At 37.0% G+C, this 12,909-nt stretch overlaps 2 protein-coding genes across 3 annotated transcripts; one reads left to right on the top strand and one right to left on the bottom strand.

The window, feature by feature from the left end:
• Positions 1 to 100: 100 nt before the first annotated feature.
• LOC127902424 (cyclin-P3-1-like) lies at positions 101 to 1,038 on the bottom strand. The gene is made up of 2 exons (XM_052441330.1): positions 665 to 1,038; positions 101 to 576 (listed from the first exon to the last, which is right to left on the bottom strand). Exons 1-2 carry the CDS (start codon positions 1,036 to 1,038, stop codon positions 336 to 338), a joined length of 615 nt encoding a protein of 204 aa, XP_052297290.1. The 3' UTR covers positions 101 to 335.
• An 8,386-nt stretch (positions 1,039 to 9,424) lies between these two features.
• Positions 9,425 to 12,909, top strand: LOC127902146 (putative disease resistance protein RGA3). Of its 2 annotated transcripts, none has more exons than XM_052440839.1 (3): positions 9,425 to 12,422; positions 12,514 to 12,578; positions 12,709 to 12,909. In XM_052440839.1, exon 1 carries the CDS (start codon positions 9,492 to 9,494, stop codon positions 12,369 to 12,371), a length of 2,880 nt encoding a protein of 959 aa, XP_052296799.1. In that variant the 5' UTR covers positions 9,425 to 9,491; the 3' UTR covers positions 12,372 to 12,422; positions 12,514 to 12,578; positions 12,709 to 12,909. The 2 variants fall into 2 exon arrangements, with proteins under 2 accessions (XP_052296799.1, XP_052296798.1); XM_052440838.1 differs by having other exon boundaries at positions 12,696 to 12,909.

Below are 12,909 nucleotides of genomic sequence, written 5' to 3'. Positions count from 1 at the left end.
TGCTCTTTTCTTCTCTTTTATCTTCCTAATTTGCTAAAAGAACTCATTTTCTAATTTTCAAAATTTTTTTTTTGTGTCGTGGTCGGAAAATGTTAGATAATGTGAACAAAATGCATTTTATCATAACGTGCATTTACAATTTATTGTTGTACAATTTTCCTCTCCCCTCTTATGGAACTAGGCACAAATTACTTGTGATCCTCAGGGAGATGGGGCATCTATAAATTTCCAGTTGGTTTGCTGGTGTCTGGAATCTGGATTGAGCCAAAAACCATTTCAATCATCACAGTATGCTGTTGGCCATCGTGAAGGGACTCTGCAGTTGTATCCTGCCGTCAGGTTTTGCCGTCCCTGTTGAGCCGGCGAAGTTTGGTTCCCAATGCTTCAATTATCGGACTAACCCACGACTCTTCGCCTGCTGCTCCTTCCATGTCTAGCTGTGAACAGTACTTCGCAAAAACCTCTGTAGTCACGTGAAGCTTAAACTCCAGAGTAAACAAGAAATTCAGCTCAAGCTTGTTCATTTCTGCGGTGCTTATCCCGCCTATTTTGGCATAATATGCATTGTTATAGCACCTACAAGCACGTTCAGAGATCAAAAAGTTAAAAACGAAAGACTTTATTGAAAGCAGCAGACTGGGTTGTTGGGATATCAAGTTCTTACTCATCATCAACAAACTTTGCAGCCACTAGAAAGCTCGTGATCAGAAGGCGATGAACGTTGAGTCTCGTAAGGCAACCATTGATTTGTTGGAGGAACCGATCAAGGTATATGTATGCAACAACAAAGCAAGAAGGACTGCATCTGGAGTACTTGAATATGCGTTCAATGTATTGTCTAATGCTCAAACTTGGTGCTTGTAAACAGTGAAATATTGTGACAACTTCCTTCTTTTTTGATGCCTTCGATGAAGATTCATTTTTCTGGATTGATCTCTCAAGAACTGATGAAAGAATCGACAAGACACGAGGAGATGATGAACTTTTTTTACCTGGAGAATCAACTAAACCTAGTGATGAATTGTGAAGAAAGCTCATTGTGCTGAGCTGAGAAGAGAGAAGAAGTCAGAAGCTAAGGTGCGTCAGCAATGCCACGTCAACAATGCTGAATCAGCTGATTCTGTTATGCAGCAATGAGAGTTCACGTGATTAGTTAGTTAGTATTAGTTAGTCTATTACTGATTAGTTAGTTAATACAGATAAGTTTCGTTAACAGCTTTTACTAATGAAATGTAAGTATAAAAGACTTGTGATTTTACTCATTCGAATTAATGAAATAATAAGATCTGGAATATTCATCAATTTTCTCTCTGTTTCTCAGTAACCAAACAGCATTTACAATTCATTTTTATATGGTATCAGAGCCAGAAATATGGCAAGCTCAAGCAATTTAAACACAAATCCAAACACAACAAACATGAATCAATCAATACAAACTACCTTCTCATTCATTACGCCAATCAAATTGGATAGATCCAATTATATGCTCTGGCGAAATCAAGTATTAGCTTCTATAAGAGGAAACAGACTTGAAGGCTACATCAATGGAGAAAAGGCAGCACCTACTCAATTTCTTACTTCTGGAAGCTATGCTGAAACAATGGGAAGAGTTACACAACAAGTTGAAAATCCAGAATATATAATCTGGAGGTCATAGGATCAGACATTACTAAGCTGGCTATTAAGCTCAATCACTGAAGGTATTCTCAGTCATGTTCATTCTTGTAATACTGCATATGATGTGTGGAAAACATTGGAGAAAAAGTTTGGTGCAAAATCTGAAGCTAGAGTTCTTCAACTCAAATATGAGATGAGTGTTTTGAGAAAAGATTCACTAAATGTAGAAGATTATTGTTTGAAAATGAAACAAATAGCAGATAAATTAGCCTGTGCTGGTAGTCCAGTTTCTGACAAAGATCTGTTACAACAGATCCTTAATGGTCTTGGACCAGGCTATCTAGATTTAGCAACTTTCATTACTGCTAGTAAGCTAGACTTTGATGATTCCTATGCATTGCTGCTCACGCATGAAACAAGATTAGAACAGAGTCTAAATGAAAAACAGATGTTCAATGCAAATCTTGCTGATGTTTCTCATAATAATAATGGCTATGGTATGATGAATGCTTATTATGCTCAAACAAGAGGTAGTGCTCGAAGAGGAGGATATAATGGAGGATTTCATGGTGGAAATCAATTTGGAAGAAACAATTTTCATACTGGAAGAGGAATGTTTATCAATTCTCATCCAAGAGGCTTTCCTTCTGGATCTGGAAATTTTGGTAATAATCTTGGCAGAGGTCAAATGATTGGAAACAATAATAAGCAGGCACAATTCATGAGAGGACAATATAGTGTTAATTCTGGTTTGTCAAATTCTGATGGTAATGAGGAACAGACTGTTGTTTGTCAAATCTGTTTTAAATCTGGACACACAGCAGCAGAATGTTGGCATAGGTTTGAAGAAAATTATATGCCTCAACACATGAAAAGAGGAAGAAATCAGAGATCAGCCTATATGACATATTTTAATGCACCTACTGAAGATTCATGGCCTGCTGCAGCTGCTTATTCAGGGATACCTCACATGTATAATCCACCATGTTCTTCATACATATCTGATTCAATGAGCTCACCTGTGAGTGGAGCTGGAGCTGGAGCTGCTTATGCTGCTAACTTTGAGGGACCAGCAGATGAAGGATGGTACCTTGACAGTGGAGCTACACATCATCTAACAAATAGTATGGCAAATATGCATGTCAGCAATGAGTTTAGAGGTAATGACAAGCTTATCATTGGTGATGGTAAAGGTTTGTCAATCACACATGTTGGTAATGCCAATCTTACAATTCAAAGCTCTAAAATACAATCTGCAAGTACATGCATTGCACTTAAAGATATACTGCTTGTTCCATCTATTACAAAGAATTTAATAAGTGTTTCTAGACTGACCACTGATAATGACTTATCTGTTGAATTCCTTGGTTCTGTTTGCTTTGTGAAGGATATACTGAAAGGGAAAATTCTGCTACTGGGTATTGCTGAGAAAGGTTTATACAAATTGCAGCTGAGTTCATCACCACAATCTACATTTACCTCTTTTCTATCCCAGAGCTCAATAAATAAACCTGTGTCTATGCTATCTCAGTGTTATTTCAGCACTTCAGTTAATAGTTCTTGTTCTGGAAAATGTTTTCAGTCAAATAAGAATACTTGTAGCACTGATTCATTCAATAAAATGTCTTTACTCCACAAACGATTTGGTCATCCTAATACTCAAAGTCTAATTCATTTACTTAAGCTTGTGCATCCCAATTTGTGCTCTACAAATATTGTTAATCAAGCTACAAAGCATTTCTGTGAAGCATGTCAGCTGGGAAAATTTCATAAACTTCATTTTCCAATCACTGATATCAAATCCACATCAGCTCTAGAACTTGTTCACACTGATCTATGGGGTCCCTCACCAGCATATTCTAGAGATGGTTTTAGATATTACATTAGCTTTGTGGATGATTATACTAGATACACCTGGATTTATCCTTTGAAACTTAAATCAGAAGCTCTAGAAGTGTTCAAGCTGTTCAAACTTCAAGTTGAAAAACAATTTCAAACTCCTATCAAAATTCTACAATCTGACTGGGGGGGAGAATACAGACCATTTACTGCCTTCCTAAATGAATGTGGCATTCTCTTTAGACACTCTTGCCCTTACACTCATCATCAGAATGGACTTGTTGAAAGAAAACACAGACAAATTGTAGAATTAGGACTGACACTTTTAGCTCAAGCCAAACTCCCTTTTCAATTCTGGTGGGATGCTTTTCATGCCTCAGTCTATCACATTAATAGACTCCCTACTTCTGCACTTAAGATGTCTACTCCATATGAAAAACTTTATAGACACAAGGCTGATTATAACATGCTGAAATGCTTTGGATGTGCTTGTTATCCATATCTGAGAGATTACAATAAGCACAAGTTTGACTATCACACAACCAAGTGCATCTTTCTTGGTTATAGTCCATCTCATAAAGGCTACAAGTGTTATCACCCTTCTGGACATATATATATAGCTAGGCATGTTGTCTTTGATGAACACTCTTATCCATTTGCAGCTGATCCTAGCTTTCATAATTCAAATAAATCTAAGTCTGATACATATTGCACAATTACTCCTATACAAGTTTTCCAGTTATCAACATTACCTGTCATAACAGATTTTTCAGTCACCAGCAATGAATCTTTCTCTCAAGCATACTCCAGTGGCAACATTTTTCCTCCAACAGTAGTCTCAACACAGGTAACAGATCAACAACCCTCAAACACAGATAGAAATAATCCATCTGCACCTACAATGTTACCTTCTATACCTGACACAACATTAGATCAGCCCTCAGATGAAAATTCACAAAACCAACACAATAACAATATCCCTCATCTCAATCAAACAGTGACAACCTCACCATCACTAAACCAACACCCCATGATCACTAGAGGGAAAGCAGGTATCTTTAAGCCAAAGGTATACACTGCAGTATTGTTGCATAAAGAACCAGATACAGTTCAGGAGGCTATCAATGATGAGAGATGGTTTCAAGCAATGAAAGCTGAATATGATGCACTAATGTCAAATGGTACCTGGACACTTGTGCCAAGAACAGAACATCACAGACTTGTTGGCAACAAATGGGTATTTCGAGTGAAATCAAATACTGATGGAAGTGTTGCAAAATATAAGGCAAGGTTGGTTGCTAAAGGATTTCAGCAAATAGAAGGAGTGAACTACTTTGAGACTTTCAGTCCAGTGGTGAAAGCAGCAACAGTTAGAGTAGTCCTGAGTCTAGCAGTAATGAATCAGTGGCAAATAAGACAGGTTGATGTGAATAATGCATTCTTAAATGGAGATCTAATTGAGGAGGTGTATATGAGTCAACCAGAAGGGTTTATTGATTCCAAAAGACCTGATTCTGTGTGCAAACTTCACAAGGCACTTTATGGTTTGAAACAAGCTCCACGAGCATGGTTTGACAAGCTGAGAAACAGTCTTATGCAATGGGGATTTGAGAATTCTAAATCTGACTCATCTTTGTTCTTGAAAAAGAATAAAAGATCAATTATTTTAATCTTGATATATGTGGATGACATATTGATTACAGGGTCAAATTGTGATGAGCTGGAAGATTTTATCAAGCTATTCAGTTCTGCATTTGCATTAAAGGATCTGGGAAAGCTATCTTATTTTCTTGGAATAGAAGTTTTGTATGATCTTGGCAGTGTGTATCTGTCACAAAGGAAGTATATCAGAGACTTGCTGGCTAAAGTTGATATGCTCGAGTGTAAAGGAATAGATACACCAATGAGCAGCAGCAAAGATTACAGATTGCAGAAGAATGTAGAAGGAGAAATGGGTTATTACATAGAAGATCCATCTCATTACAGAAGCATTGTAGGAGGTCTTCAGTATTTAGTTTTGACAAGACCTGAAATTGCCTATTCAGTTCATAAGCTAAGTCAGTATGTATCTTCACCAACACTTCAACATCTTATGGCATGCAAACGTGTGCTTAGATATCTGAAGGAAACGCAAGACTATGGGCTGAAATTTGTTAAGGAAGGTGAGCTGAAGGTTACAGCATTTACAGATGCAGACTGGGGAAGTGATCTTGATGACAGAAGATCCATTGGTGCATATTGTGTGTACTTAGGAAACAACTTAATCTCATGGTCCTCAAAGAAGCAATCTGTAGTTACAAAATCTTCTGCAGAAAGTGAATACAGAGCACTTGCAGCAGCTGTTTCAGAAATTACATGGATAAAATCTTTGTTTCTGGAGATTAATCTATGTTGTGTGGAGAAACCAGTTATATGGTGTGACAATGTGAGTGCCAAAGATCTTGCTCATAATCCAGTGTTTCACTCAAGAACAAAACACATAGAAATCGATCTGCATTTTATCAGAGATAAGGTTCTAGCTGGAGATCTTAAGATTCTATATGTTCCTAGTGCAGAGCAGATAGCAGACATAATGACTAAGCCCTTAAACTCTTCTCAATTCATTTATCTGAGGAACAAACTCAATGTGCATTTATGCCCCTTGAGTTTGAGAGGGGCTGTGAAGAAAGCTCATTGTGCTGAGCTGAGAAGAGAGAAGAAGTCAGAAGCTAAGGTGCGTCAGCAATGCCACGTCAACAATGCTGAATCAGCTGATTCTGTTATGCAGCAATGAGAGTTCACGTGATTAGTTAGTTAGTATTAGTTAGTCTATTACTGATTAGTTAGTTAATACAGATAAGTTTCGTTAACAGCTTTTACTAATGAAATGTAAGTATAAAAGACTTGTGATTTTACTCATTTGAATTAATGAAATAATAAGATCTGGAATATTCATCAATTTTCTCTCTGTTTCTTAGTAACCAAACAGCATTTACAATTCATTTTTATATGAATAAGTTTCTGATTCAACTAGTTTGCCATTGCGCACCATAGCAGGGGAAGAAATTTAAAAAAAGGGAAGAAAAAATGATCAAGAACTGTGCAATCTATTTGCTGAGAATATTGTTGGGTTTGAGTCTCTAAACAGAAGAAATATTCCTGCTATAAGAATTTAATGTAACCACGTGTTGCTGCACAAGCTCACCTATAACTAACAAGTAACAACTACTCTAGCAAATATTCTCTTATGCAAACATTCGCATTTTTTTTAAACCTTTCGTACACAGAATTGTAGATTTTTTGGAGTTTTAAAAAATATTGAGTTCTGCAGGATAGAATGATTTATGTAGTTCAACTTTTTCCTTCATTGCTTTCTTTTTGAGCTAAAGTCACCGATGGAATAAATCCAAATACTTATCTTAGAAAAAAAATTAAGAACCCTATTCCTGGTGGGCCAGTTGGGCATAACCATTCAAGCTTATAGGAGCAGGGTGAGCAGAGAAGCAAATAACACAAGGATTAGTATATACTGAGGTATATATGCTGTAGCACCAGAAATTAATAGATAATATACAAATGAATTGATTATTAGTACAGAGTGAAAGGCACACCATATTCTATTTATACTTTCTTTTTGATGTGTATCACAAGACGTATCCGAAACGTGGACTTAAAGAGGGAATAGTTTAGGAGGACCTAGTTCCAAGCATGGTGGGGTTTTTGCAAATCTTGTGATGTGTTGAGCATAATAATGTTAGAATCTTGAATGGTGGCCATATTCTATCCACTTTGGTTGGATTTGAATGCGATTGTTCTTTAAAACAAAAGAAAAAGAATTAGAATTTAGAGGAAATTTTACATTTTTTTAATTTTATTTTAAAACTAAAATTTTGTAACGATTGATGATGAATTCAATTTTCATGGAGGTTCCAAGAGGTAAGGCTCCATGGTAATGAACTATTGACGCTGAAGTGAGAGGGTAGCTGAAGTGTTATATGTAAGAATAAGAGAGTTGGCTGGGTATTACAGATGTAATTATGCCATAGATCCCGTGCAACATGCGGTTCCATGAGATGTCTTGGTAAAGTATCATGTGTTACAAATGAGGTTGCTGGTTGATTTTGTCCAGCCAATTAAGTGTTTCCTAGGGATGTCAAAATCTTCCATGGGTTTGAGGCCCCATGGAGCCCCATCCCAAATAGAGAAAATTTTAAATAATTTTTGGGGAATGGGGTGGAGAGTGGGAGAAAAATAATTCCCAAATTCTTAATGGAGTGGGGTTTGGTTTTGTACTCCCCACCCCACTCTCACCCCAATCCCCATTATATATAATTAATAATTTTTATTTTATTAACTATAATGTCAATTAATAATTTTTTAGTTTTCATGTAATATAAACAGGATATGAATAAAAGAAGACCCTACAATATTTTTCAACTATGAAACATTATTATATTTTCTTTTCTCTTTTAAAGTGTTATGCTCTTTAAATATTTTTCACTTTTAAATTTTAATATCATTTTAAGATATTGTTTCAAACTTTTATAGATTTTTTAAAAAGAATTTAAATACTTTATAATATGGTGATGATTTTATTTTAAGTCTCTAATTTTTAATTTACTGAAATCATGTATTTATACCTACTATAAAATAGATAAATGGGGAATGGGGTGGGGATGGGAAAATCATTCCCCACATGAAGATTCTCCATCCCCACCCCACTGAATTTATTAGGGAATGGGGTGGAGAATGAGGCAACAATTTTTAATGGGGTGGGGAACGGGGTAGGCCTCCCCACCCCCACCCCACCCCACCCCACCCCACCCCACCCCATTGCCATCCCTAGTGTTTCCTTGAATAACAAGAAAGCTAGTTCTTAAGGAAAGTTTGAGAGGCTTTGTGAGAATTGAACCAGACCTCGATTGGAAAAATGTGAGAGCTCTTGTAACTTGTAGAAAAGCTGAGTTTTCTTGCCATAACACGAGATTTTATGATATGTTAGTAGTATAAGGATTAATTATCAGTTGGTAAAAGAGAAAATAGTAGTAGGAGGTCTATTGCGTTTGCGCGAGGATCACAAATAACTTGAACAAAGTGAAATTCTTCTAAGAAATCATTCTCTCATTTCGAATGACATTATTAAACTCAAATCTTTGGCCTAAAAGTTGAGATCACCTATTTGATATTTATCTTTATGAGAAATATTATATTTACATAGTTGAGACACATAGTTATATTTTTATGCATGTAACATTTTTAAGGAATATATTTTAAGCTTTTGTAATTTATAAAATGTGGACTTTTTCACTGTTATTGACACGAGCGCACACTCAATATATTACAAACTGTCCACTTTTCAAATACTAAAATAATGTGTATTTTTAGACTAATTTTGGTAAGACAATGATGAGTGGCGCAAAACAAAATTCGATTGTTCTAGTGCAAACCAAAATTCGATTGTTCCCTAAGTCACTGCTTAAATTGATAAATTTTTCTAATCATATATAGAGAGAAAATTTTCAATAAAAATCTTGCACTTTGATAAAATTTGAGAACCTTTACCAGATAATGATTATATAGACATAGACACAAGTGCACACATGAAATGCGAATGCTTAAATCTATAAATAATTTTTAAATAATTTTTAAAAGTTATTTCCACACCAATCGAACAATCATCCCGTCAAAACTAAGGATGATGAGTATGGCCTAAGATTTGATTTTCTATTTCTTTCATTAGCCAAAAAGATAAAATGCACATTCCAAACTTGCTGTTAAGAGCAAGCTATAGCATATTCTTTCACCAACAATTTACGTTTGTCTCCCTGTTCACGCCATTCTTTTTTGCTTTATTTACGTTTTGGCTGTAAGTTATTCCTTTCGGATGGGGTGAGATAAGATTATTCCTCTCGTTGGATTTTGCTTTTTCATGCACTATAAGAATTGAACGAAGACGGCTGCATGCCTTCACATCACAACATAACTAATTCATTATAAGCTTTCTAAATTTCTTTGAGCATAAATTATTCTTACAAAAACTCATCATCAATTTCACCATGGTTGATGCGATCATTTCCCCTCTCTTGGAGCAGCTGATTTCAGTGGCTGTTGAAGAGCCAAAGGAACAGGTGAGGCTGGTAAATGGTGTCGGAAAGGAAGTGGAGAAGCTGACCAGCAATCTCCAAGCCATTCAAGCCGTGCTCCATGATGCAGAGAAAAGGCAAGTAAAGGAGGAAACTGTCAGACTCTGGCTCGATCAACTCAGAGGCACATCATACGACATGGAAGACGTGTTGGGTGAGTGGAACACTGCAAGGCTCAAACTGCAAATCAATAAGAAGAAGGTATGTTCCTTCTTTCCTGCTGCCTCTTGCTTTGGTTGCAAACCAATTGTCTTACGTCGTGACATTGCTCTCAAGATCAAAGAAATCAATGAAACTCTTGATAATATTGCCAAACAGAAAGACCAGTTTGGTTTTTCTGTGAATGGTACCAAGAGTAATGAGAGAGCGGATCAACGAGTGCCAAGTATCTCCTCAATTGATGAGTCCGAGATATTTGGTAGACAAAAAGAGAAGAACGAACTCGTTAATAGGTTGTTATGTGAGAGTAGTAAAGAACAGAAAGGCCCCCGTATCATCTCACTTGTTGGGATGGGGGGCATAGGCAAAACTACTCTTGCTCAATTCGCCTACAACAACGATTCTGTTAAAAGAAATTTTCAGAAAAGAATATGGGTTTGTGTGTCAGAGCCATTTGATGAGTTCAGGATCGCCAGAGCAATCATTGAGGCTCTGAAGCCAGGTTCTGCCAAAGAGCTTGTAGAGTTTCAATCTCTCATGCAACACATTCAAGAATATGTTGTTGAAGGGGAGAAATTTCTTCTTGTCTTAGACGACGTGTGGAACGAAGATTACGGTAAATGGGAACCATTCTACAACTGTTTAAAGAGTAGTCCCCATGGAAGTAAACTTTTAATTACCACACGTAAAGAAACAGTTGCCCTTATTATGGGATCAACTCAAGTTATCTCTGTCAATGAATTGTCTGAAATGGAATGCTGGTCGGTGTTTGAGTCGTTAGCATTTTTTGGTAAGTCCATGCAGGAACGTGAAAATTTAGAAAAAATTGGTTGGGAAATTGTAAGAAAGTGCAAGGGCTTACCTTTGGCTGCAAAGACAATTGCTAGTCTCTTGCTGTCTAAAAACACTGAAAAAGAATGGCAAAATATCTTAGAGAGTGAGATATGGGAACTAGAAGCAATTGAGAAAGGCCTTTTAGCCCCTCTATTGTTGAGTTACAAAGAATTACCCTCCAAGGTAAAGCGTTGTTTCTCATATTGTGCCGTCTTTCTGAAAGACTATGAAATACGGAAACATAAGTTAATTGAACTATGGATGGCACAAGGTTATCTTAGTGAGAAAGGGGCCAAAGAGATGGAGGATATTGGTGAAGAGTATTTCAACATCTTAGCTAGACGTTCATTCTTTCAGGATTTTGACAAAGGTTATGATGGTGAAATCTCTACTTACAAAATGCACGATATCGTGCACGACTTTGCCCAATATTTATGTAGGAATGAATGTTTTGCATTAGAAATTCATAGTGGTAGTGGTGAAGAGTCAGCTATGAGCTCTTTTGGGGAGACAAAAATCCTTCATTTAATGTTAACTTTATATAAAGGGGCTTCGGTTCCAATCCCTATTTGGGATAATGTTAAAGGATTGCGAGGATTGCGTAGCCTCTTAGTTGAAAGTGATGAATATTCATGGTTTAGCGAAGTCCTACCTCAATTATTTGATAAATTAACTTGTTTAAGGGCATTAAAATTAGAGGTGCGTCAACCGTGGTGGTGTCAGAATTTCATCAAGGATATTCCAGAAAATATAGAAAAATTGTTACATCTGAAATACCTTAGTTTGGCCCATCAAGAGGCGATAGAAAGATTACCTGAGGCGTTGTGTGAGTTGTATAATTTAGAACGTTTAAATGTTAGTGGTTGCAGTCATCTTAGAGAATTACCTCGAGGGATTGGGAAGTTAAGAAAGCTGATGTATTTATACAATGCGGGGACTGATTCTTTAAGATACTTGCCGGCAGGGATTGATGAATTAATCAGGCTTCGGAGTGTAAGAAAGTTTGTTGTGGGTGGAGGGTATGACAGAGCATGTAGCCTTGGGTCTCTTAAAAAGCTTAACCTCCTTCGACAATGTAGTATAGATGGGCTGGGTGGTGTGTCAGATGCGGGGGAGGCTAGAAGGGCTGAACTTGAGAAAAAGAAAAATCTGTTTGATTTGGACCTTCATTTTGGTCATTCAAGAGATGGAGATGAAGAACAAGCTGGGAGGAGGGAGAATGAGGAGGATAAAGATGAACGGCTTCTTGAAGCCTTGGGACCACCTCCTAATTTAAAGAAATTAGTGATAGATGAATACAGAGGGAGGAGGAATGTTGTCCCCATAAATTGGATCATGTCATTAACCAACTTAAGGGATTTATCTCTCAACTGGTGGAGAAATTGTGAGCATTTGCCTCCTTTGGGAAAATTGCCATCCCTTGAAGATCTTTGGATTCAAGGAATGAAAAGCGTGAAAAGAGTGGGTAATGAATTTTTGGGAGTAGAAAGTGATACGGATGGCTCCTCAGTTATTGCCTTTCCCAAATTGAGACGGCTCAGATTTGTTTGTATGGAAGAACTAGAAGAGTGGGATTGCGGGACAGCAATAAAGGGAGAAATCATAATCATGGCACGTCTTTCTTCCTTGTCAATTGTTTATTGCCCTAAATTAAAAGCACTGCCCGATCACCTTCTTCAGAAGTCAACGCTCCAGGGTTTTGGGATTTATCACTGTCCTATTTTAGAAGAACGTTACAGAGAGAAGACAGGAGAGGACTGGCCTAAGATACGCCACATTCCCCGCATCGAGATTGAGTGAAGTGTGCGGCTGCAATTAGTCAATTACAATCACCCACGGCCACCGCCACGGGTAATTTCTTTCTAGATCTCCCGCATGCATTGCGTGTCTCACTCTATTTTACTTAAAAGTTAATTAGTTGTTATTTTTTAATCCATTTTAGAAACGAATGGTGAACAGAGGAGGGGAGTCAGCAGGGATATATATGTAATGGTGCTAATAACTCTGGTTAGTAATTATAATTTGTTTACGCTTTCCTTCTCGTTTGCTCTCTCTCTACTCTTCTTCATTAATTTAACATTAGATATATTTGTGTAACTGATTCATTTGTTTTGTTGGGGAAAGCGATATTTTTCAGCGTCGCAGAGCTCTTGTGAGGCCAAACTGCTGGGGATTGATTGATTGAGTGTTGAGATTGGTGTTTCTTTTTTTTCTTTTTGGCGCACATGAGAGGTTTTTGTTATTTGTACACTTTTTCATTATATAGTGGCTTATTGGTATCACCACCCGTGGATGTAGGCATATTAATTAATATGTCGAACCACGTAAATTTTTTTGC

The sequence above is a fragment of the Citrus sinensis genome, chromosome 5 (assembly GCF_022201045.2).
Source record: "Citrus sinensis cultivar Valencia sweet orange chromosome 5, DVS_A1.0, whole genome shotgun sequence".
In the NCBI taxonomy this organism is placed as follows: Eukaryota; Viridiplantae; Streptophyta; class Magnoliopsida; order Sapindales; family Rutaceae; genus Citrus; species Citrus sinensis.
The sequence above is the reverse complement of the archived record's forward strand: the minus strand, read 5'-3'. Positions and strand labels throughout refer to the sequence as shown.